A 23,089-nucleotide genomic window follows, 5' to 3' on the forward strand; every position below is an offset into this window, starting at 1 on the left:
ATACAGTCATATTATTTATTCACAATTTTCTTTTCCTTAAAGTTTTTGTTGATTTTTGACTCATCTTTGTGCTCTTTGAATCTTTTTCTTAGGAAAGGAATCTAGAATAATTTCAACATATCTCAACTGTTTATTAGAATTTGTTTTATATTTGAGATTCTGTTTTGGTCCTTATTGTGCCTTCTTGATAGATGGCAAACTTGCCACTCAGAAAGTGGTCTCCAATCTTGGTCCTAATCTGCCCTTGGCCCATTAATTGACCATGGGTTAACCTGTAGGTATTATAATAAAACAAGATGAATATTATAAACTATTTTTTACTAAGAGAAAAATGCCCTTTATTACTGACTTGGGACATACTTTGTGACCCCTAGAAATCCATGTTATGTACATTTATTTAAAGCATTTTCTATGTAGGAATAAAACATCTATATATGTGTTAAAGGAGAGGAACCATACTCATTGATGATTCACACATTTTCCTGATTTCTTTCTAACCAGACACATATGGAAATAAAGCAAAGAAACAAAAAACAACTCTGCTTTTCCACAAACTGTGGCAGGATTGTGGTAAGAATATTTTGGTTTGATTGGTATTTAAGTAAATTTGGTTTTGGGTTTTTTTTTTTTCAGTTTTTCAAATTTTAACTGATATACTGTTGTTTTTCAAATTACATTTAATAATGGAAAAAATTTATCACAGGAGTTAATTTTCCTGAAAGACCTAGACCTAGTCCCCTAGGACCAACTGGAGAAGGAAGATTCATCAAAAAAGGTATTTTATGCCCAATAGAGTATTCCTTGTGATCAGAGAGACCAGTGTTTTGCACAATATACTCGAATTCTATTCTTAATAATGAAAACTGAGTCTTTGATTTATTCCATTCCTACATTTTTTTTTCATGCTATGAATATTGAATGAATTGATCTCAGCTTCTGAAAGTCCTGTTAGCAACTGTGATTATGTTTTGGGATTTATTGTTTGAGAAATTACATTTCATTCCTATGGTGGTAATTGTACTAATTACAGTATGTCATGAAAGAAATGGTTTAGACCTGCTCAATTACCTATATTTATTTATAAAGTTTTACTAGAACACAGCTCATTTGATTGCATATTGTTTATGGCTCTTTTCTTGTACTATTAGAGCTGCAGAGTTAAGAAGTTCAATAGAGGCTGCATGGTGCACGAAACCTAAAATATTTACTATCTGGCTTTTTATGGAAAAAAAGTTGCCAATTTCTGGTTTAGATTGTTATCCAGGGTTAATTAGAAGTCTTTTTTTTTCTTTTAATGTTCTTAAATCAGTGCTTCTTGGTTTAATATGTACAGCAGTCATATAATACGTAATTAAATACACTACTACATTTTTTTCTGAAAATTTTATAGACCATTAGTGTGAGTTATATCATAATATGGCTTAGAAATTTATGTAGATTTCTCAATCATCCTTAATGTTTCCTCCATCCCTCCATTTTCTCCTGAAAGAAGAGAATATGAAATGATTTTGAATATTTAGAGGCCCATTAAGTGAAATTCTGACATTTATCTTTCACATTTCAAAAATACCTTTATAAGGCCTCAGAAGCTAGATTTCCACATTTAACAGAAATGAAATTTTCTGTGCCAAAATAACTTACCAAATTATTTTATATGCATTTGTAAAACAGTATTACGGAATTCAGTTTTGGACTTATGTAATAATTATCTCCTATTTAACATTTTTATTTGAAGCGTTTGATTTCCTTGAAAATTTTTTGAGTGTTTATGTAATTTTAATTTAGAATTTTGTTCATTTCAGTTTTGTAAAAATACATTTCCTTCCCACAGAACCAAACTTGTTTTCTCATGGTGCAGTTTTGCCAGAAACTTCCAGACCTGTTTCAAGTCAAGCAGAATCCTACTATTCCTCCTCTGCGTCCATCTCAAGTACATTGTCACATCCTGCTTCAGCCATGCTACCGATGGGTACTCAGTCTTCTTCAGGCTGGTCATCAGTCGCCCACCCCACCTCACGCTCAGTCAATACAAATTCACTGAGTAGTTTTTCAACAGGGACACTTTCCTCTAATTCACAAGTTATCCCACCATTCCTGGAAATGAGTGATCTGAATGTTTCTAATGCTTGCATTTATAACAATACTAATGACATAGGTAGAATGGAAGCATCATCCGTCTCACCAGCTGACTTATATAGTATTTCTGATGCCAGCATGCTGCCTAACTGCCCTGTGAACATGATAACGCCCAGTAATGACAGCATGAGGGAGACCGATAATCCGAGACTTGTGAGCATGAATCTTGAAAATCCTTCCTGTAATTCAGTGTTAGACCCAAGAGACTTGAGACAGCTCCATCAGATGTCTTCTTCCAGTATGTCAACAGTCACCAGTTCTAGTACTACTGCTTATGTTGCACAGTCAGAGGCATTTGAGGGATCTGACTTTAATTGTGCAGATAACAGTATGATAAATGAGGCAGGACCATCAAACAGTACTAATGCAAACAGTCATGGTTTTGGTCCAAATAGTCAGTATTCAGGTATTGGAGCTATGCAAAATGAACAATTGAGTGATTCATTTGCATTTGAATTTTTTAAAGTTAACTTGTAAGATATAAATGGTGATTCAAGAATTAAATCCCATTAAAGGTAACTATTTTGATGCTACCTTTATAAATGTAACATTTTATGCTTCCTTGACTGAGACTGTACCACATTCATAGACCCTTCGACCCTTGAACAACATAGGTTTGAACCTATGGTCTCCTTATACACAGATTTTCTTTACTATGTCACAGTTGGAGCGTAGTTGAATTCATGGATGCAAAACCGTGGAGACAGTGTGCCAACTATACAGTTATTTTTTTTAATTGGAATATAATTGCTTTACAAGGTTGTATTACTCCAGATTTTTCACTGTATGGTGTGTGAATACCCCAACCCCCATGTTGTTCAGCTGTACTTATAACCAGGTATGTAAGGAGTTCCTCTAACAGGCAATCTTGCCTTGAGAACTTCTTGCTTTGCTTAAACTGACGAATGATATTTGCTTTTAAGCAAATTTAAGGTAAAACCTGTAATGGCTATGCCATTGGAAAAATTAATTCCTTTATTTTTGGGGACCCCTAAAATAAACCCCAAGGTGACCCCTAAGGGGTTTTCTGAGGATTTTTAGAGTTGCTAAGATTTACATGTACCTCAAACTTCCTTTAAAATGCTGATTGAACAGAATGCAGTAAGCTTTCAAGTAAGCTTTCAGGGTATGGGAGTTCTCTACATTTTGTACTGTTTAGATCCATACATTTAAAATTGCTTGACATTAGCTTTACAGTTGAGTTCAGTCGCTCATTCGCGTCCAACTCTTTGTGACCCCATGGACTGCAGCACGGCAGGCTTCCCTGTCCCACACCAACTTCTGGAGCTTACTCAAACTCACGTCCATCAAGTCAGTGATGCCGTCTAACCATCTCTTCCTCTTGCCGGCCCTTTCTCTTCCTGCCTTCAATCTTCCCCAGTTTCAGGGTCTTTTCTAATGAGTAAGTTCTTTACATCAGGTGGCCAAAGTATAGGAGTTTCAGCTTCAGCATCAGTCCTTCCAATGAACATTCAGGACTGATTTCCTTTAGGATTGACTGAGTTGGATCTCCTTGCAGTCCAAGGGACTCTCAAGAGTTCTCCAACACCACAATTCAAAAGCATCAGTTCTTCGGCACTCAGCTTTCTTCATAGTCCAGCTCTCACATCCATACATGACTGCTGGAAAAACCATAGCTTTGACTAGACAGACCTTTGTTGGCAAAGTAATGTCTCTGCTTTTTAATATGCTGTCTAGGTTGATCATAGCTTTCCTTCCAAGGAGCAAGTGTCTTTTAATTTCATGACTGCAGTCACCATCTTCAGTGATTTTGAAGTCCAAGAAAATAAAGTCTGTCATTGTTTCCCCATCTATTTGCCATGAAGTGATGGGACCAGATGCCATGATCTTAGTTTTCTGAATGTTGAGTGTTTAGCCATCTTTTTCACTCTCCTCTTTCACTTTCATCAAGAGGCTCTTTAGTTCCTCTTCACTTTCTGCCATAAGGGTGGTGTCATCTGCATATCGGAGGTTATTGATATTTCTCCTGGCAATCTTGATTCCAGCTTGTGCTTCATCCAGCCTGGCATTTCATATGATGTACTCTGCATATAAGTTAAATAAGCAGGGTGACAATATGCAGCCTTGATGTACTCCTTTCCCAATTTGGAACCAGTCTGTTGTTCCATGTCCAGTTCTAACTGTTGCTTCTTGACCTGTATACAGATGTCTCAAAAGGCAGGTCAGGTGGTCTGGTATTCACATCTCTTGAAGAATTTTCTACAGTTTGTGGTGATCCACACAGTCAAAGGCTTTGGCCTAGTCAATAAACCAGATGTAGATGTTTTTCTGGAACTCTCTTGCTTTTTCAGTGATTCAGTGGATGTTGGCAATTTGATCTCTGGTTTCTCTACCTGTTCTAAATCCAGCTTGAACATCTGGAAGTTCACAGTTCACGTACTGTTGAAGCCTGGCTTGGAGAATTTTGAGCATTACTTTGCTAGCATGTGAGATGAGTGCTAGCATGTGAGATGAGTGCAATTGTGCAGTAGTTTGAACATTCTTTGGCATTGCCTTTCTATGGGACTGGAATGAAAACTGACCTTTTCCAGTCCTGTGGCCACTGCCGGGTTTTCCAAAATTACATCCATGTTTTAAGAGGAAGAAGTTTCCTTGGACCTTTCCTCTTCTGTTTGTGTCCCAACTCACTGTGATCTCATCTAGTTTCATGCTGTCAACTCCCAATTTTTACCCCTAGCTTAGACCCACCCCTGAACTCCAGACTTGGAGAGAGAAAGAGAGAGACAGAGCGTGTGTGTGTATGTACAACAGCTTGTGTAACATGTCTACATAAAATTCTAATTAAAGCTCAAACTCAACACACTCAGAGCTGAGTTCTTAATCTTCTCTCCCAAACTTGCTTGTCCTTCCTCAATAAATGGCAGTGCCATGTTTCTAGTTGCTCATATTCAAAACAATGGAGTCATCTTTGCTTCTTTCTATCTCCCATATATCCAATCCACCAACAAATCTGGTAGGCCCCACCTTTGAAATATATCCAAAGCTGACCACCTCTTTTGACCTCTGCTGTTAATATCCTGTTCTGGAGCATATCTTCTCTTGCCTAGATTGAATTATCACTTCCCCAAACTCTCTTTACATCTTTGTGCTCCTGCAAGTCTGTTCTCTGTTGAGTGGCCACAGTGGTTCTTTTTAAAACAAATGAAATCATATTCACTTGCTCAAAGCTATCCAGTGGCTCCCCATGTCACTCAGAGTAGAGACTAAAGTCCTTAAAACTAGCAGGCCCACACTCCCTTCCTCTCCTCACCTCATCCACTACCATTTTCCCCTTCTCGTTCAACTCCAGGCTCTCTGGCTTCAGCACTCCTCTTCAAAAACACCAAGTACAATTATAAGCAGCTCATGAAACTAAATGAGTAAATGGTGCTGAGTACTTTTTTTTAAAGCCATAGTTTCATTGTCTTAGTTAAAACAGGATTATTAAGTGGTGATTTTTTTTTTTATTAGAAACTTCAATTGTAACAATGGGCTTCCCTGGTAGCTCAGTTGGTAAAGAATCTGCCTGCAATGCAGGAGACCTGGGTTCAATCCCTGGGTTGGGAAGATCCCCTGGAGAAGGGAACGGCTGCCCACTCCAGTATTCTGGCCTAGAGAATTCTTTATAGTATAGTCCATGGGGTCACAAAGAGTTGGCCATAACTGAGTGCCTTTCACTTTCACTTAAGTATAACAACTGGAATTAAGTGTATTTTCTATAATAAAAATGAATTTTGACCAAAAAACCTAAGTACATTCCTGCCTCAGGCCCTTTGGACTTGGTGTTCCCTCTGCCTTTAATGTTTTTCTCAGCTGTATATGTAGCTCACACCTTGCACCCTTCAGCCTCACTCAGCTGTTACTTGATCAAGGCCTTCCTTGACTGTATATACATTGGTACTCCACGTCTCCCCTCCTTTAAATTTGTCCGTAACACTTAACATGATCTTTTATTTGTTTCCCTATACTAGAATATAAGCTTTGTGAGGGCAAAGTTTTGTGTTTTTGTTGAATCCTGCATTTGTAGAACTGTGTCTGCTTCATATTAAACACTTAGTAAGTATTGAGCATTCAAAGTATTACTAATAGAACTTTGGTTTTTGAAAGAAAGAATAGCTTTAATTATTAAATGTTGATGGTTTTTATAGTTCATGTGACGTTTCAGTCTGTTTCATGTGACATTCAGTTTATTATATCAGAATCATGTATATCAGAATCAATCATTCAGGTTGATGATTAATAACTACTTTGCTTTCAAAACTATTTGCAAGCAAAGTAATTCCAGTGACAAAATGACTGTAGAATTTGGACAGTAATCTTAATTGTGATGCTAAGTAATTTACTAAAGACCTAGTTTATTTTACAACTAGACCCTACAATTGTTGAGCATATTCCTAGCTACAAACAATGTCTTTTCACTTACATAGGGGCTTCCCTGGTAGCTCAGCTGGTAAAGAATCTGCATGCAATGCAGGAGACCCTGGTTTGATTCCTGGATCGGGAAGATCCCCTGGAGAAGTGCATGGCAACCCACTCCAGTATTCTTGCCTGGAGAATCCCCATGGACAGAGGAGCCTGGTGGGCTACAGGGGTAGCCCTGGGGTCGGAAAAAGTAGGACATAACTGAATGACTAAGCATAGCACAGTATCCAACCAAACCATAAATTTACTGGAAGGATTAAAAACTAGTCAATTTTGTCAAAATGAGGAATGTGCGAATGTCATAAAAATTAAAATTCTGAGTTGAGTGATACTAGGAAATGAGAAGGGAGAGCAAGATAAGAGTGTGGGTCAGTATAGTTTGAGAAACAATAAAGATACCTAACTCACTAATATTTCTGAGTTATGATTTCAGAATGACATACTTTTATTATACAACTGTAAAAATCATAAGCATATAATATACTTTAGTAGAACGTACCAGAAAAAACCTGAAGGCATAATTTCTTTCCTGTTCAAAATATGAACCCAGGATATCTCCAGACAGTGGCTTAGAGATGATGAACTTTTTTTTAATACAGAATCCTGTAATTTTGTATTAACTTGCACTTATCGGCTTAAACACTGTTAGGATAGCTAAATGGATATTTTAAATTAAACAACCAACTTTTCTGCAGGTTTTTTCTTGTCTAAGTGGAAGTAAGGTCCTGCTATGTTTGTATTCAGAGTATTTCCAAAGGTTTTTTTATTTTCCAGGTGCTATTTATTGATCATAAATTTTATTTTATAATTTAAAAAAACTGGCAGCTTCTTTTCTCTAAATGTGGTTATACTTTCGTCTGTTCTTCTATCACCCCACTTTCAGTTTTGAGGAAAAAAGGACCTCTTGCTTTGTTAGCTCTTCTTATATAGCAGATCCCTCCTTTTCTCTCCCATCTTGTGTCTGTATCCTCATGTAACATTTAGTGCTTTTCTTGTATCAACACAGTAAATGTTTTCTCTCGCCTAAAAGAGCAAGAATAAACCCTTTTCCCACTGCTGTCATGCTCCCTCCCTTCACGTCCAGCACGTCCAGCTGTATGAAGTGCGTTCAGCCCGTTTCCTCACTTCCCAGTCATTCTTTAGCTTGTCAGGCTTTCTCTTTTCTCCTCCTATTTTCTTAGGATATTCTGGGAAGTAACCAGACACCTTCCCTTGTCAAATCTAGTGTCTCCTTACCAGCCCTCACTCTGCTCGACCTATTAATAACCTGTCCTCTTGACCATTCCCTCCTAGGGTACTCCTCTCTGAGGTTGACTTTAGTTCCAGGGTCTCGATCCCAGCGCTCGGTTGGTGCTATTTTTTCCCCTGGTTAAGCTCAAGAGTGTCCAGAAGAAAGCTTCAGCTTTCTCTCAAGAACTGGCTGCTCCTGTCACATTCTCGACTTTCATTAATGGCATTACCATGTACCCTGCCACTGAAGATATTTAATAGAAACCTCGGAATCATATTTTATTCTTTTTTGTCCTCACACTGAGAGAGTTATCAAGTCTTTTTCAATCTGCCTTCTAAAAAACTCTTGCATTTGTCCCTGCTTCACTCCTGCTTCATTCTTAGTTTAGGCCTTCATTCTTCTTCCCTCACAAGAATCTTTTCCATATTGCTCCAGTTAAAAAAGAATTCCCCATACTTCCAATCCAGTATTAAGTAGTTAACATTCCTTGAAAAACAAACAAACCAAAACCTCTCTCAGGTCGCTAGGCCTCCATGCCTTTGACATGTCATCCACTGTGCCTCTGCTCTTCACAGCCATAGCAAATGGCCTTTGAGAGCTGTGTGATGTTTATGTCCTGCCTCCCTAGCCGAGGCTCAGCTTTGCCCATGTCCCAACTGCAGATTTCCTCGCACTGAATTATACACTTACATAGTTAATCTCATTCACCTTTGGGACTCCATCACTTAACACAGTCCCTAGCTGGTGCTAAATAAATGGCAATATTAAGAGAGGGAAAGAATGAAACTGACATATATATGATTATAAAAAATGTGGACAAGTGTATCATTTTTAAAGAGGAAGGTATTTAATCTGGTAGGGAAAGCAGTGATTACCAGGCTTGTGAAATACTTTACCCTCTGCCTCCTGTAGTGTTGAAAGTATTAAGTAGAAATTTTACAGTTCTTAGGATAACTGTCTTGTATTTCTGAACTTACTCCTCTCTGTGTGGCAGGTTTAATCTCACCTTTGGTGCATTCCCTCAGCACATTTCCCTTGCACAGAAACTCCAGTATTCATGTAACCAATCACATTTTTTTTTTTTTTGTAATTTATTAAGAAAATTTTTTTTATTATTTTTTACTTTACAGTATTGTATTGGTTTTGCCATACCTCAACATGCATCCACCACCCAATCACATTTTTGAATGTCTAATGTGCAAAGCACCATGTTAGGGGCTAGAAATGACATAGAGGTGAATGAGACAACAGACTTGCTCTCAAAGATGTCAGTCTTTTTCTTTTGAGGGATAACATACAGTAAAGTGCATAAAGTAGGCTAATTTTAAATTTACAGCTTGGTGAATTTTTACATATGTAAATAATCATTTCTACATCCCCAGAAGTGTTCTTCCTGCCCCTTGCCAGGAAAAAACCTCAAAACCACTATCTGATTTCTGTCATCAGAACCTACTCTGTAATTGGCATTCAGCACTGGTAGCTTGGCTTCCCTACTCAAAGCCTTAGTGAACAACAAACAGCTGGGTTATTTCTAACCTAATGCTTCAGAAAAACAAACTATGCTGTCCATGTTAAGAGAGACTTAGAATTGGTGATCCAGGGTGCCTAGTAGTCCCAAATAATTTCTTCTATCATAACTTGATTTATTGAGGGCTCTTAAAAAATTACTGTGTGGTGTTAAATAACAGAAACGGAAAGAGTAATTTTCAGTCAGGACATCTGGGTTTGAGTCTTCAGCTTTGCCACTTAGAAGTTATTTTGCAGATGGCACTTCCTATGGGCCTAGCTCTTCAGATATAAAACACGTGGTTTCCAGCCTACTTACCTCATAAAGTGTGTTGTATTAAGTAAAATAATGCATAAGAAGCACTGTAAACTGTATAGTACAAATCAAATATCGTGGTAAACCAACATAATGCATATACCCTGTGGCCCTGATAATCTCCAATCCAGACACTTCTTCCAGTTCACAGAGTGACAAATCACTGTGGATTAGATTCTTTAGTAAGAACCCTGAGATGACTTTCTCTTTAGAATGGCTAGCTATTGTCCAGGCCAGGTCTGGAGGACTTTGATTTGGCCATATCCTTTCCAGAACATTTCCTATTGTATACTGAAGATAAGGTCAATCAATGACTTCCAGTTCTCAAATTCTAACTCTTAATTTCTTTGCCAAAATTGACTACAAGTTGCGAGTATTATGACTATATTCCTAAAAAGGAGTCTCATCATAGTTAATAAAGTAGCCACTGAAAGATTTCTGATCTGTTTTGCTTCTGGAGATGGAGTATATGCTTTTTGCATTGCATGTAACAGAAATTTCATGCTTTTTACATAATAAGCCCAGATGTGGGCAGTGAATCAGAGATAAATATATGAGTTGTCTTGTCCAGTTTTATGCCTTTGTCTAAGATTCAGTCAAATTAATATTTTTAACTAATACATCTTAGCAGAGTTTAAAGTACAAACTTAACATCAGTGAGTAAAGTCAAATCTCAATAGTAATCATGTCTCCACTATCTTCACTAATAAAACACAGGTACAAAACAATTATTTCTTCTAAATATTTTTTCTATTCTAAATGTCTACAGTTTTAGGAAAAAAACCTACTAGTAATTAATTATATATTTAAAAGGAGTAGCATTTATACTCTTTATTCTTATATGTCTTATTTCTACAACTTCAGTTTACTATTGGACTTAAGAAATTTAAAGAATAACCAAAAAATCATTAAACACCTATGTGTTATCAGTAATAAATAGTAATTAGTGCAAAATGTTGGTGCTTCAGTAAATCAAATTCTCAGGAATATGGGCAGATCAATAAAATACAAAATTTTTTTAAAGGTAGCAAACATTCATCTTGCTTATTTTCTTAAACTTTAATCAAACATTATAGCTTTGCATAAAAAGTAGTGAAAAATAAGTTGGAGTGTTTGAGGATCTATTTCTGAAATTTAGTCTCAGGAGACTTCGTTGGTGACACACTTGATTTTATTGGGTAATTAGATAAAAATACTGATCACTGATCCCTGGATTGGGACAATCCCCTGGAGGAGATGGCAACCCACTCCAGGATTCGTGCCTGGAGAATTCCATGGACAGAGTAGCCTGGCAGGTACAATCCATGGGGTAGCAAAGAGCCAGACACAACTGAGCACATGGTGCACACTTCAGACAGCTTTAAGATGACACAGAAAGGAAAACACCAAGTTTTTGGGTAATAGGCATTCTTAAATGAACGGTTCAAATCAGATGACTCCTTTTCTAGATGATTTCCATTTTAAAAGAGTGTACTTAAAAATACTGTTAACTATGAAGATCCCCAATTCCCGCAGAATATCACTGTTCTATTTTTTTAAGTGTTATAAATATTTGTATATGCTTCTTAATGACTAATGAATTTGGAAGCACTGAAAAACTGATTTTTAAAAGTTCTCAACTGTTTAATTATTTAATGTAAGTCTAATACTTAAAAGATGAAATCATTTTTTAAATGTCAAAATGTGTTTTGTAAAGACTATTTTATTACTTTTGTAATATCTTGTATACAATGATTTTTTTCTTGATAATATAATAAATAGAAAAAATTCTAAAGCTGTTATAAAAATTTGCTATCTGATTTTTAAAACATTTGAGATTTTCTTATATTTATAGCATACGCCTTACAGAAGAAGGCAGTTTTGGTTGCTTAGAAACATTAGACATTTTTATGGAATACTACAGCTGAATATATTTGCATATGTAACTGTCCTTTAAAATGATAATTCTGTATAGTACCAAAATGCCTTTTTAAAAGATTTTCATTTTCTGTCTTCCTAACTTAATTGCTCCCTGTGTCTCTCCCTTCTTGAACAATTCAGAACAAAAATCATTTGCTTATTCTGCACAAGATAAGAGTTACATCTGCCACAGGAAGAAAAGGTGCTGGCCTAGTGTGGATTACAGTATGGAGCCTAGGAACATTTGAGGGTAGGAGGGAGGGGAATCTCAGTGATCTTGAATAAGGATGTGGCAATAGAAGATTGGTTATTTATCAAAGGGAATGATCTATTAAGTAAAATGTTAAGGCTAATAGGGGCCAGATTTCTGTCAGAAAGGAACTGCAAATACGGAAAGGGAGAAAACTAGAAGAAGGTTGGAATTGGAAGGACTGGTATAAGCTCATAGTTTGTATAGGTAAATACACAGGTATATGTGTACACATGCACGCCCTGAGAGGGCTTGGGAGCAGCAATGCCACAGTGGCAATGGGCTCACCTAGTGCCTAGATCTTTTTTCCATCATTTTCCATGAAAAGGAACCAGTTCTTCTTAGAGAAATGGCCATTTCAGGGCTGCAGATGAAATACAAGCCTGGAATGTCTTTGTATTAGAAAGTAAGAACATGCTTTAGGAATGATGGGGATATGTCAGAAGGACAAAGGAGCCAGCTTAAAGGGGTATCCAGTGGCCAAGTCAACACTTAGAAATAAAAATAAATGTCAGTAACAAATTATAAACCATCAAATAAAATAGGAAGCCATGAATCCCCAAGAAGGATGGGGATTCGGTGTAATGCCAACCTGTAAATGTAAAATGAATGGTGGAATTAGAAAATCATTTGACAATCATTGTGATAGGTTCAGGTGAAAGTCTTCAATAAATGCTAAAACTAGTGAATGAAAAGTTTGATGGTCTCCCTATAAGATACTTATTAAAGGGGAAAAAAGGGTTAACTAAAAAATTGGAGGAGCTTGGCACATATCACCTTTATTAACTGATCAAAGCCCAGTCACCAGTAACTGCATGTATCAAATCATGTGACAGCTGAGAAGATGTAAGACGGTAATCTTCCATTTGTGGGTATTCTTGCTAGAAAGGTGCAAGCTAAACCTAAGTATAAGGGAGAAACTAGAAGGAGGTTGGAATTGGAAGTACTGGTATAAACTCAGTTTTTAGTATGAGTTTTCAGTTTGTTTCAGGCAAGCCCAAATGAGGAATAGTCAGCAAAATAGCCTGAAATCCTCAAAAACATTAAACTAATGAAAATCAAGGAAAGACAAGTTGTATCAGATTCGTGAAGATTAAAGAAACTTAATTAAATGCAGAATGTCATTCCTGACTATGAAGGACATAGTTGGGACAACTGGTGAAACTTGAACTGGGTGTGTGGATTAATTTATAGTAGTATTGGAGAAGGCAATGGCACCCCACTCCGGTACCCTTGGCCTGGAAAATCCCATGGACAGAGAAGCCTGGTGGGCTGCAGTCCATGGGGTCGCAAAGAGTCGGACACGACTGAGCGACTTCACTTTCACTTTTCACTTTCCTGCACTGGAGAAGGACATGGCAACCCACTCCAGTGTTCTTGCCTGGAGAGTCCCAGGGACAGAGGAGCCTAGTGGGCTGCTGTCTATGGGGTCGCACAGAGTGGGACACAACTGAAGCGACATAGCAGCAGCAGTATTAGTGGGACTTCCCTGGTGGTGCAGTGGCTGACTCCCATGATCCCAAAGCAGAGGCCCGGGTTCAATCCATGGTCAGGGAACTAGATCCCACATGCCACAACTAAGAGTTTGCATGCCACAACTAAAGATCCCACATCTTGGAACTATAGATCTCACGTGTGGCAACTAAAAAGATACTGCATGCTGCAACTAAGACCCAGTGCAGGCAAATAAATAAATATATAAATAATAAAGGTAAAAAAAAGTAATATTAGTGTTAATTTCCTGATTTTGATAGTTACATTGTGATGAAGTAGAACAATGCCCTTGTTTGTTGGAATTTGTCCTTATTTATAGGAATTACACACCTAGTGTATTTGAGGAGATATATTTCAGGAAAAAACAGTCTTTGTACTTTTCTTACAAATTTGAAGTTATTTTAAAATGAAAAAAATTGAAAAATGTTATAAAATGTATTTTCTCTATAATAATAAAGGCTATCATTAAAAAAAAATCAACTCAGGAAAGCTTAATCAAAGTTCATTTTCTTATATGGAGTTAAAAATCAAAGAACAGAACCCCGTAAGATCTACTTAAATAATATGCTTTTTATAGAAATAGAAATTTAATTTCTAAATTGATTTCACATAACGTAAATGAAACCACTTATCTTACTTGGGAAATCTTTCATTTTACCTTTTTTTTTTTTTTTCCACTTTTCCAGCTATTCAGTGTTTTTCTTAAAACAAGACTGTATTTGGGACAAAGATATACTTAAAGTACAAAGGGCCCTTTCCCTTAAGTGTTTCTAAAAAAACAAATACAAACATTTAAACAATAGGAGAAGATCACAAAACTAATTTAAGAATATTTTTATATAGGCAAAAAAACTATATTTTTTGCACTCTATGTTTTCAGTTCTAATTAAACAAAGACCTACATTAATTTTCAACAACCTGTCTCATGAATAGTTGGAATAAGTATATACAGCTGTTTCCTCTTGAAATTTTATATAATCCCAGTATAGTAAGTATAATAAGTCTTCTAATAATTGCTAAGGAGGTTCTTAATTCTTTCATTTGCAGATCTACTAAATGCAAAGCTGAGCCAAGAAGAAACCTACAAAAGACTATTTCTCAAATTATTTAAATCTCTCTTGTAGCAAAATTTCCCTAGAAATTAAGAAACATTCACACAATTACGTTTTTAACCACAAGTTTATTTCTATTATCCCTTTCTCATTTTCTGGCACTGAGAACAATGAAAAAGTAATTTGCTGTTACCAGGTGGCTCAGTGGTAAAGAATCTGCCTGCCAAGCAGGGGACTTGGATTCAATCCCTGGGTTGTGAAGATCCCCTGGAGAAGGGACTGGCTACCCATTCCAGTATTCTGGCCTGGAGAATTCCATGGACAGTCCATGGGGTCGCAAAGAGTCGGACATGACTGAGTGACTTTCACTTTCATTCACATACGAAATTTTTTCATGTCAGTTAAAGCATTTTCCTGATTCCTAAGGTTAATGATACAACTCAGTATCTCTGAAGCATGTTTTTCTGTCTTTTTATTTGTCTTTGTTGCTATGAGTGGTCCTTCTCTAGTTGCAGTGAGCAGGGGCTACTCTTCATTGCAGTGCATGGGCTTCTCATAGCGGTGGCAAATCTTGTTGCAGAGCACAGGTTCTAGGCTCTCGGGCTTCAGTAGTTGTGGCTTACAGGCTCAGCAGTTGTGGCATATGGGCTAGTTGTTCCGTGACATGTGGGATCTTCCCGGACCAGGGGTTGAACCCATGTCCCCTGCATTGGCAAGAGGATTCTTATCCACTGTACCACCAGAGTAGTTCTAAAGCATGTTTAATGGAGAGATGGGAAACTGAGTATTCCATACTATCCAGGTCACATGTGTTCCAAAATAAGTTCAGAAAGTTGAATCATGGTGATGGAAATTGCACTTATATCTGAAATTTTAACGAGACTCCTTTCTGAAACTTTTCTCTTAATGATCCATCCATTTTCTTTAGGTTGTGCTTATTTAATGATTTTCCTTTTCAGAGTACCAACTGATGATTAATTAACAAATGGTAATCATATGAGCTCACATGAAATTTACTTGGGCTATTTTTTTGTAAGCTTGATTTGGTATCTAAATTCCAAAAGTCAGTTCTCATGGTTATGTGCATTAAAATGACATTCTAGGTACCTGCTTCATGTAGGAGGTGCTCAATAATAAGGTTTTTTAGAAAGGACCCTAGAGACCAGGAAACTTCAGTCCTAGTCCCAGATATGGAACTTGAGATGAATTTTAGATAAATCAGTTAACTTCTATTCTTTGGTTTTCATATTTATAAAGTGGAGATGATAATACTCTTATCTACCTGATGAAGATGTTTGCAATTAGATAATATATTGAAGCACTCTGGAATAATATCAGCTTACCTTTGTTTAGCAAGTCAGTTTTTCAGAATCTTATCCCTGGGATTAAAGTCATTGAAGGCACTTGTGTCTCCTCATTTAAAAGTCTCTTACCATGGTATGCCTCAGTTCCTAAGGTGTTACTTCCTCTTCCCCAGGAAACATACTGACAATTCTAGATTGTCAGAATAGTGGACAATTGGAGTCATTAAGATTTTGACAAATCATACCAAAACAGTACTTCTATTGGTGATCACTTGCTTGAAGCTTACTGGGAAAAATATGAATGATGTCAGATTTTCATTTGATATCCTAGAATATTATAAGGATACTGTGCTGCATAAATCTAGAGGTAACTTTTATCAAGATCATTTAAAAAATTTAAAATATGATTTTAACTATCTTATGGAGGGAAATTTTGCTGAAAGAAATTAGAGCTTCTCAGATTATCAGAGAATGTATCCTGCTTTTGTAACTCTGAATGGTTTCATTATTCATAATTTGTTGGGGATTGGAGAAAAATCATAAGACATCCTTAGAATAATTCAACACAAATTATACACATAGATAGATCCTGAGATGTTACAACAAATTTAAAAATACATAGATCAACATGATCCAAATGATTTCCAAGACACCGTTATGGTGGGTAAAAACAACCATTTTACAGTGTATGCTGGATGGACGTCCATGCTGAGCTGGAAAAGCCTACTCTTTGTTTCCAAATCTGAAAGCTAGTCATCCAGAGCAGGGGGCCAGTCAACATCTACAGACTAGAAGGAAGAAAACAAGTCATTAACACATTATTGTTCTAGTAAGCATTTACTGGTAATGCTATATATATTTAATAGTTTTAATATAATGCAACAGAGGAAACTGCATTGGAAGAAAACAGCCATAGAACATCTCAATTTAACACTCTAAAATCCACTCTAGGACTTGGGGTTCTTGGACCTGAGGTCTCTTCCTGAATTCACTGAGTATTTGGTTACTCAGCCAGTTATTTAATTGTACTTTTTGATCAAAACAAGTTTAGACTATATTTATAAACAAGTCAAGAGTATATTTAAATTTTTTAAATGTTATTTATGGGAAAATGAATGAATGCAGGGGGCAATACCAACTTTCCCTCAAAAGTCTCAGCAACTTTTAGTCTTCATTTTCCCATCCTGCATTTAACAGTACTACATTTAAAGTAGTCTTTATACTTACAATGTTGTTTGTAACTTAGCAACTAAATGTGAAATAAATCATTATGAAAGATCACCTGAAACTAGAAAAGGATTAGAGATTTTTGCATTCACATTAATATAATTTTTGTTGCTTTTAAAATTGAATTTATCTATCTCTACTCATCCTGGTTTGGCTCTTCTGGAACAAAACCTTGATCTTTAAGTTATAATGGAATTACAGTAGCAGACTATTGGCCTCCACATAAAACATCATGTCCCAGGCATTAGAAGTATGAAATTGCACTTTGCCTTAACTACGTAGAGGGCCTAATTTAGAAGTTAAAACAAACAAAAACAAACTACAAAAAGCAAACAACAAAACTACCAGGCCCGCATTGTTTTTTAATACCTAAAGTGTAAAACTTGAAATGACTTACAAAAATTATTTAAGTTAATCTATGAGTCAATACAAGACTTGGGAATTTTTATTAGAAAAGCCCAAATAAGTATTGTGTGTATCTGTATCTTTGACAAATGCCAAGAAATACTTTGGTTTCATTTCAGAGAATAGCCATAAACCAAACACCTATATATAAATTTATGGGTGGTTTTTCAAGCCTGAAAACCAAAATTACTGATCACAGTATCTAGTATGTGTTGAGGGCAGGGGAAAGTAGGCATATTTATTGGGTTTTTAAAGTTGTACAGGTAATTGTAGTGGACAGTCAAGGCTGAGAAGCTCTGGCCTTTGGCTCTTCGACACTCCTAAGCTATCCTAAGAATTAAGGTCAAAGAAGATGAATGCATTTGGAATTTTCTTTAGGAGAAGATTGTCTTCCTGAAAATGACAGTCTTACTAAGAAGATTCCCTGCAACCCTCAAGGTGCTATCACTGGTTGTCCCGCAGGAGGTGTATAAAGTCTAACCCGAAAGAACTCAAGGGAAGTGCTGGTAAGGTAATAATGCTCCAGTGATCATTTGATTACCATGGCTGTTTTCACACCAGGTAATTATACCCACTTCTTTTCATTTACACTGAGATGATTCCCAAGTGCAAAAATTCACCGCCCACCTTTTTTTGTGGGCTGGGGGGCTGTTTTTAATCAGATATTTACCAAAGTGTACAACTTGTGACTCAATACCTATTGGTGCTCAAATGAGGAAAATATTTATGGAGCATTTCCTGAAAGATCCATTCATTCCATCCTTCTAATTAAGAATGTAATCTGATTTCAATTCATACGATATGAATGGAGAATTTCTTTTATACCGTATCATAGAAGCCTTATGGGACTGCTTTTATTTATAACCTTTGACTCATCCCATTTTCTATCCCTACTTATTTCTGAGTAGGCTGTCTTAAATTCTCTACAAAAGAGTCCAAAGGATATGTGAGGGGCACTGAAAACTTTGTTTCCTTGCATGGTTCAAGGGTCTCATGTCATATGTTAAGCACAGTTAGTCAATTAGCTATATATTTGTAAGAATCATAAACGAGACCAATTTCAAATATCTATTAAAGTGAACAGTACTATTTGGCTTAGTGCTGCAAGAGCATAATGTTGGCTGAATTCAGTGTGTAAACAGGCATTTCCACAATTAAATGGTTTACCTCAACATCCAGCTCAAGAATGTCTGCAGTCACATCCATCAGAGAGCCAATGTTTGGCTTGGTTCTTCCAAAGTCTCCATGTACAAACTCTTTAATGTAGCTGAGGTTTGTTTAAGGATAAAATGAAGACAGTCATGTAATACCAACTGTGAGGTGAGATTTGACAGGTTGGAGGGGAAATGACAAAAGCAGAAATGCACCAGGAGGAGTTTATTTCTGAGCCGTGATTGGGACGTGTATCTTAGAAAATATAGCTATGGCAATCAATAAGCTACGGCAAACTGATTCCTACCGGTCTGGGAGCCAACACTGGGACCTAGAGCCTGTGTTTACACCAAACTTACCAAGAGTCATGACTTTTGGCTCATCTCCAAGCGCCAAAGTTTGAATATGGATTTTTAAAATTAACTGTAGTTCAGTGCTTTTAAAAAAAGAACTTCAGCTGTTTTCTTTTTTGCCACAAATTCTATTTTGCCATCTTTTTGGTCTCATCATTTTTTAGTAATGACAGCAGATATCTGCCAAATGGTAGGTTTTCACAGGGTCACTCATGGTGACATTATTGATGGCTTCTCTTGTAACATGACGCAGTGACACAATAACAATAGGATGGGAGACAATGTACATATTTAGACTTAATGAAGGTCCTTCAGAAGGATTCTAAATTCTAGTTGTTTGCAATTCTTGCATGGTTAGCAATAGAACTAATTCTTTTGTGTGTGTATTTTTCTTATAGATTTTCAAATTTCAAAGTCAATGATTAATCCTAGAATTATTCAGATTACCTTAATACTCCTTACACAGAACTCTACTATAATCTTAACTGTATTTTACCTGAGAGATTTGTTTTTGCCAGCATTCAGTAAACACTCATTTAACCTATGTTATCTATAAACCAGTACTTAGTATAAAAATGTAATATAATTTGAATATACAAGTTTATTCTGAAAAAAAAGTTTATTCTGAGATGATAAATGTAAAGTTAAAACCATAATATGATGATATTAAGTCTTCCTCACTTTCTGATAATTTGTTCACTGTACTTTCACCAAATATTTTGACTCAAACATAAGGTATATAGTTATCTAGTTAACTGTCTTCTTCGCTAAACTCATAATTGCTCAACCATCCCTTTTCCCTCACCTCTTTAGAGAGTGCTACTTCTGAATAGCAATGATGAGGGAGGATGAGAAAAAGTCCCAGAATAACCAATTAAAAGGTCCATAATGGTTTTTATTCATAGCCAGAGGGATGAAGTATAAGTCAAATGAACTAGTTCGGTATACTGAGCAATATACGAGAAAAATTCACATAATTCTGTGAATTATGGACTCTAAGTTTTACTGTGTAATAGTCTTCCTTGGTTAATGCCTTAGACTTGTTCTAAAAGTATGTTAGTGAGATTGAAAAGACATTGGCTTCTTCCTTAAGACCACTGCATTCTTCTTAGCACATCAAAACAAATGCTAAAATTAGATTAAAATGTATGTCTTTTATATCTGTGATTTCTCTGAAATTCCACCCACTGTCCATCTACAATAAGCAAATGTGCTCCATGTCCCCTGGTCTAAATAGGTCATCACTTGATTGAAACTACAAAAATTTAGGAGATTTTCAGAGTAAATAACCTGTACCTATTTTAGCTTGGTCAGTCCTGGGGTGGAGTAGGTAAAGAGAAGAGGAGAGAAGACTGATGGAAAGGAGAGGCAGACTAGTAACAGAAAGACAGTAAGAATGCTATTTGGTAATTAAAACTTGACTTATTTCTCCCCTGTTATTATATCCAATAAGTTGTCATGAGTTTTATACCAATTAGAAGGTTTCATACTTCATATTATTCAATCACAAAATAGCATCAAACCAAGAAACAAATAAAAACTTGGGGCACTTCTGAAAAATAAACTAAAACTAAGACAAAGGCAGTTCCCTGATATATTTTAACCCAGCAACTAAGATCTGATACAAGGATTTCCCTGGTGGCTCAGATGGTAAAGTGTCTGCCTATAATGCGGGAGACCTGGGTTCAATCCCTGGGTTGGGAAGATCCCCTGAAGAAGGCAATGGCACCCCACTCCAGTACTCCTTCCTGGAAAATCCCATGGATGGAGGATCCCTGGCAGGCTACATCCATGGGATTGCAAAGAGTCGGACACGACTGAGCAACTTCTCCCACTCACTCACTCAAGATCTGATACAAAACCACACAAAGCAGGGTAGGTTACAGACAAATTATTTAAACTGGGACCGTTCTCTTGTTCTGGGCCAGTGGCCGGATAACGTGAAGGTCTGCATGTGAAGTAGGGCCACTCCCATCCATCACCCCTGTTTAATCATCTGGGGCAGAATGCTGAAAGGACCTAAATGTGGTTGTCAGTATGTGGCCTGCAAAATGTGTAAAGGCATGAATCAATCAAATGTGTTCCCTGAGCCCTTACTATGCCCTCAGTACCTCAGCATTGTGTAAGACACTACGTATTTTAAGGTTCACATTGAATTGGCTGCTGCCTTGTGATTTACAATGTCATTTTGAAAAGCACAAATTTAATAGGTCAAAATACCTCAGATAGAAAAAGAAAAAAATTCTTCTACAACCCAAACCTTTCCTGAACAGTTTCAAGATAAGGTTGAACCTCTTTCCCAGGGTGGCATGAATTCTCCCAATAGGATTCTGGAAGACTTAGTGCTACACAAGGGTGAAGGGATACGTTCCAGCTTGAGTCTTCAGGTAGAGGCGGAAATGGTGCTCGTCCACATAGCGTGTCTCCATGGAGTGAATGATGCGAGTTCTCACAGCCAGGGGCCTCCGGTGAAGGACCCGTAAAGGTGTTTTCTGGTCAATATTTAAGTCCTAGAGAAGGATATGAAAACCATGTTTCAGCTTTCCTGCCCAGTGAAGCCTGTCTTAGCATCTCCTTTGTCATCCATGGCTCACTATAGATGTTTTCTTAAGGATCCCATCTATTACTATCAGGATAGAAACTAATACTGTAATAAATTGTATTCTCTAAGGTTCAAACTTTGTGGGACTTCCTATAATCTAGTCCACAATTACTTATCATCTGGGCCCCAGTACACCATATAAAAACAAAGTATCATTGATTTGAAGTAAATGATACCCAAGGTCTCTTTTGCTCTAGCATTGACAAATTGATTGGACCCTGGAGTGTTATCCTGCCCATTAAACAAAGATCTTCTAGAAGATAATGTTCTTACTTTTTTTTCCCCCTAACCCAGCAGAGTGACCTAATAGTGAGAAATTCATACTAAGGTGAAAAATGGTGTTTATAGAAGATGGACATCAGCATCACTTGTGTGCCTGGGCAGTGTCCATGTTGTAGGGATAATAATATACCTATTCACAGGGTTATAATATCTGGGAAATTTTCAGCTGCATCATTGTCTAGGGTGGTGTTTCAGAATAACAATTACAAGTAAACCAGAACCTCTCAATATTTGTCAGCCCAGTTCAAGTTACTTGAGAATTACATTGCATGTTTTTTTTTTTTACAGCTCAGCTTTTTAGGGACAAAGGCTTGGTTTTCTCACAATTAGAGATGTCCTTTTATGTCACAAGATATAAAGAAATACAGGTTAATATTGTAAAAGGCCAACTAATTCCCAGTTTTAAGAATAGATACTGGGTATAACCAGCAATGTAGGTTCACAAGAACTTTGAATCCTTTGCAATTTCTTGTTGGAACAACTCCTTCCTGATTTATGTGATTAGTAAGTGCCTGAAGCCATGCTGAGAAAAGAAAGATTTCTGTCTGGGCTCTCCTCTATCAAGTTCTCCACCAAGAAAGAAGAGCAGGTTCTGACAAAGACTACACTTGAAATGGTATGACTGCTTTCTTTTATCAGAGCAGTGAGTCAATGGCTCCTCCTAACTTGTGGGTTTTACGATTCTATAATTCTTTGATTTTAGAAGCACTTTGTTCGGATGAGATAACTTGTCTCCATAAGGTCTAACATTACTCTGGTCAAAAAGACCAAAAAGAGAAAAAGGACAAGGCTGAATTATTATAGAATCTATAAAGATATGGTCTCCACTTTAGGGCATAGAAGCAGCTGGGCTTTAACTAGGTGACTAGGTGCAGGGCGCCCTTCCCCTGTTTCCAGAGTCATTCCTGGGACTCTGACCCAGGAGCAGGCAATGGAGTTAAAGCTGAGCCATAAGACACACCACCGCTTCCGACACAACACTCAGATGGACACACACTCGTCTGTCTTTTTGGTCTCTTGGTTTTTTAGTAAACAAAATGAAACCACTTCATTTACTCCAACACTGTGCTTTGCTTTCCCACACTGCTGAATTTTTCAGAAACACAAATAAAGATACACAGTGATTTCTTCCTTAAAACCAGGTTGCCCTGGACTTCCCTGGTGGTCCAGTGGTTGAGAATCTGCCTGCCAGTGCAGGGGACATGGGTTTGATACCTGGTCTGGGAAGATTCCACATGCTACGGGGCAGCTGGGCCTGTGACACAACTACTGAGCCCAAGCTCTAGAGCCTGTGCTCCACAACAGAAGCGGCCACCACAATGAGAAACCTGTGTACCGCAACTAGAGAGAGAGCCCGTTTTCATCATGAAGGCCCAGCACGGCCAAAACACACACACACACACACACACACACACACAAACTAGATTGCCCTTCAAAAAAGAGGAGACAAAGAGTAAA

General features: G+C 37.1%; 2 protein-coding genes across 9 annotated transcripts in view; one reads left to right on the top strand and one right to left on the bottom strand.

Moving 5' to 3' along the window:
• The window catches only part of REL (REL proto-oncogene, NF-kB subunit), a 41,267-nt gene extending 34,979 nt beyond the window's left edge, over positions 1-6,288 (top strand). For 2 of the 3 annotated variants that reach the window (XM_061432479.1, XM_061432478.1), the window contains exons 8-10: positions 502-570; positions 704-775; positions 1,832-6,288. In XM_061432479.1, the coding sequence (XP_061288463.1) occupies positions 502-570; positions 704-775; positions 1,832-2,613 (923 nt within the window). In that variant the 3' untranslated portion in view covers positions 2,614-6,288. The remainder of the gene's footprint in view (positions 1-501; positions 571-703; positions 776-1,831) is intronic. The other variant, XM_061432480.1, reaches the window with a different exon arrangement.
• Positions 6,289-14,414: 8,126 nt separating this feature from the next.
• Positions 14,415-23,089, bottom strand: part of PUS10 (pseudouridine synthase 10) — an 85,795-nt gene continuing 77,120 nt past the window's right edge. For 5 of the 6 annotated variants that reach the window (XM_061432481.1, XM_061432482.1, XM_061432484.1 and 2 more), the window contains exons 16-17: positions 21,115-21,257; positions 14,415-18,509 (exon numbers count right to left, since the gene is read on the bottom strand). In XM_061432481.1, the coding sequence (XP_061288465.1) occupies positions 18,338-18,509; positions 21,115-21,257 (315 nt within the window). In that variant the 3' untranslated portion in view covers positions 14,415-18,337. The remainder of the gene's footprint in view (positions 18,510-21,114; positions 21,258-23,089) is intronic. The other variant, XM_061432485.1, reaches the window with a different exon arrangement.

Source organism: Bos javanicus, chromosome 11, assembly GCF_032452875.1.
Source record: "Bos javanicus breed banteng chromosome 11, ARS-OSU_banteng_1.0, whole genome shotgun sequence".
Taxonomy (NCBI): domain Eukaryota; kingdom Metazoa; phylum Chordata; class Mammalia; order Artiodactyla; family Bovidae; genus Bos; species Bos javanicus.